The 2,049-nt window shown below is 39.8% G+C and overlaps 1 protein-coding gene across 1 annotated transcript; it reads right to left on the bottom strand.

Moving 5' to 3' along the window:
* Positions 1–170: 170 nt before the first annotated feature.
* LOC106013416 (calmodulin) lies at positions 171–1,901 on the bottom strand. The gene is made up of 2 exons (XM_013089102.2): positions 1,342–1,901; positions 171–513 (listed from the first exon to the last, which is right to left on the bottom strand). The coding sequence occupies exons 1-2, from the start codon at positions 1,607–1,609 to the stop codon at positions 479–481; spliced, it is 303 nt and encodes a 100-aa protein (XP_012944556.1). The 5' UTR covers positions 1,610–1,901; the 3' UTR covers positions 171–478.
* Positions 1,902–2,049: the final 148 nt, after the last annotated feature.

The raw sequence follows: 2,049 nt of genomic DNA, 5'->3' as shown, positions 1-2,049 counted from the left end.
AAAAAAAGAGAAGAGAATTTAACAAAAAAAGTTAATAAATATGAAAATAAATGTGTCAAATAGAAAACCCCAAACAAAAATCATGCCCATGTCGTTTGAAACACAAAACTAAACCAAAAAAACAAAAAAAAAACAACAAAAAACCCACTTGAAAACAACAACAACAACAACAACAACAACGCGAAGAAGAACAATAACAACAACGGGTTAAAAAGAAAACCAAAACAACAATAACGAGAATGGAAGTGGCGAAATATTAGCAGTGTATCTGAATTCGTTGGTGAAACCGCCTTTGGGAGAGTGCACGACATCACTGTCACAGACGTACGGTGGTGCACTCCGGTGGTGCACTGCGGTGCTGGTGCGCGCGGCCCGCGGTGCACGTGGAACAGCGATATACCGGATCAGGAAGTAAGGGAGGCTGTGACGTCACGAGGGGCGTCCGGAGACAAGCCAAGTCTGCGGCCACGTGTTGCTGTCACGTGGGAAGGTGCTGGACAGCCTGCACCAAGTCTGTGGAAGGAGAGAAAGAGAGAAACGAGAGGAAAAATAAGTAATATTATTTATAAACTTCCTATCACTGTGAACCCAAAGTGACCTGGAGACGCACAGTAGAGTCTGAAACGAAGTCCTGGAATCATTCATGAGGGACGTTGACCAAGATGGCCCAAAACAGACAGAAGTGGAGATCCTTTGTTGTTGCCCTAAAAGCCAGATGGCGTAACGGGTAGTAAGTAAGTAAGTATTAAGTATCACTGTGAACCAGTTGTTATTTAAAAAAAAATTATAATATTAGTAAGAAGTATTTTGGCACCACAGAATTAGGAAGTTCTATCAGATCAGTACCTATTTTTGAGAAAGTTGGCGTTAAGAAATTTGAGACAGCCTGTACCAGGTCTTCGAGCCTGTACCAGGTCTTTGAAAGGAGAGAAAGAGAGAAACGAGATGAAAAATTAAGTAATATTATTCATAAACTTCTTATCCCTGTGAGTCAGTGGTTATTTCTAAAAATTATAATATTAGTATGAAGTATTTTGGCATCCAAGAATTAGGAAGTTCTATCTGTTCAGTACCTAGTTTTGAGAAGAAAAAAAAATTGGTATTAAGATATTTGAGTTTCGCAACATGTCAAGCTTTTTCGAAAGCGATTCTTTGAAAACTTGAGAGAGACTCCGAATGTTGTTGCTGTTAATATGGTTGTTGCTGTCGCAGCTGTTTCTGCTGCTGCTGTTGATTTTGTTTTTGTTGCTGTTGCTGTTGCTGTTGTTGTTGTTGTTGTTGTTGTTGTTGTTGTTGTTGTTGTAAAAGTGGTTGTTTTAGGTCTAGCTATTTTCCACCTACCTCTGTATTCTATATAATCTTTTCCGTCCTGCGTGGATCGAGCTATGAGCTCTTCCGCTTCTTCTACTGTCATGCGCTCTCCCATCGTCGTCATAAAATGCCGGAAGTCAGAAACTGTAATACGACCACTTCCAGTTTTGTCCAGTACCTTGTGAAAGTAATGATAAATCAGTTTCAACGTCCCTCGTGACTCATTGGAGCAGAGGAAGATAGGAATAACCCTAACATAACTTAAACACACTCCCACACCATCACTCATCCCCACCATTATTTATAAAATTATCATTGCTCTCAGATCTCAGACTAACATCTTTTATTCCTTGAACCTCTATCTGTAACAGTTACATGTCATAGTTAGTATGCACGTAGCACACTATTGGACACTGTCTTGAATGCCCTTTTTCTACTAATCAGATGGCGCCAATCTCATATAAAAGGGTAAGGGGGAAATAAAGATAAATTAGTTTCAACTACATAGTGCATACTATTTTAGGACAGTGAGTTATTACCGGCGACACTGGTTTGATTTCAGAAACGGGAGTTTCTGAATTTGGATTGTTTGGGGCTGTTTTTAACCGAAGAAAGGCGTTAAAACAAAAAATACCCCTTATCATCATCATCATCATCATCCAGTGCCAGATCTGTGACAGACATTGACGATCATGGTTCTCCGTTCATTCCTTTTGCTCGGATGCTCTAAAAAAAGCT

The sequence above is a fragment of the Aplysia californica genome, unplaced genomic scaffold, assembly GCF_000002075.1.
Source record: "Aplysia californica isolate F4 #8 unplaced genomic scaffold, AplCal3.0 scaffold00874, whole genome shotgun sequence".
NCBI classification, from domain to species: Eukaryota; Metazoa; Mollusca; class Gastropoda; order Aplysiida; family Aplysiidae; genus Aplysia; species Aplysia californica.
The sequence above is the reverse complement of the archived record's forward strand: the minus strand, read 5'-3'. Positions and strand labels throughout refer to the sequence as shown.

Coding starts and splice junctions, on each gene's coding strand:
- LOC106013416 (XM_013089102.2), bottom strand. CDS start 1,609: ATGGTGGGGATGAGTGATGGTGTGGGAGTGTGTTTAAGTTATGTTAGG. Junction 514..1,341: donor AGATTATATAGAATACAGAG/GTAGGTGGAAAA, acceptor CTCCTTCCACAG/ACTTGGTGCAGGCTGTCCAG.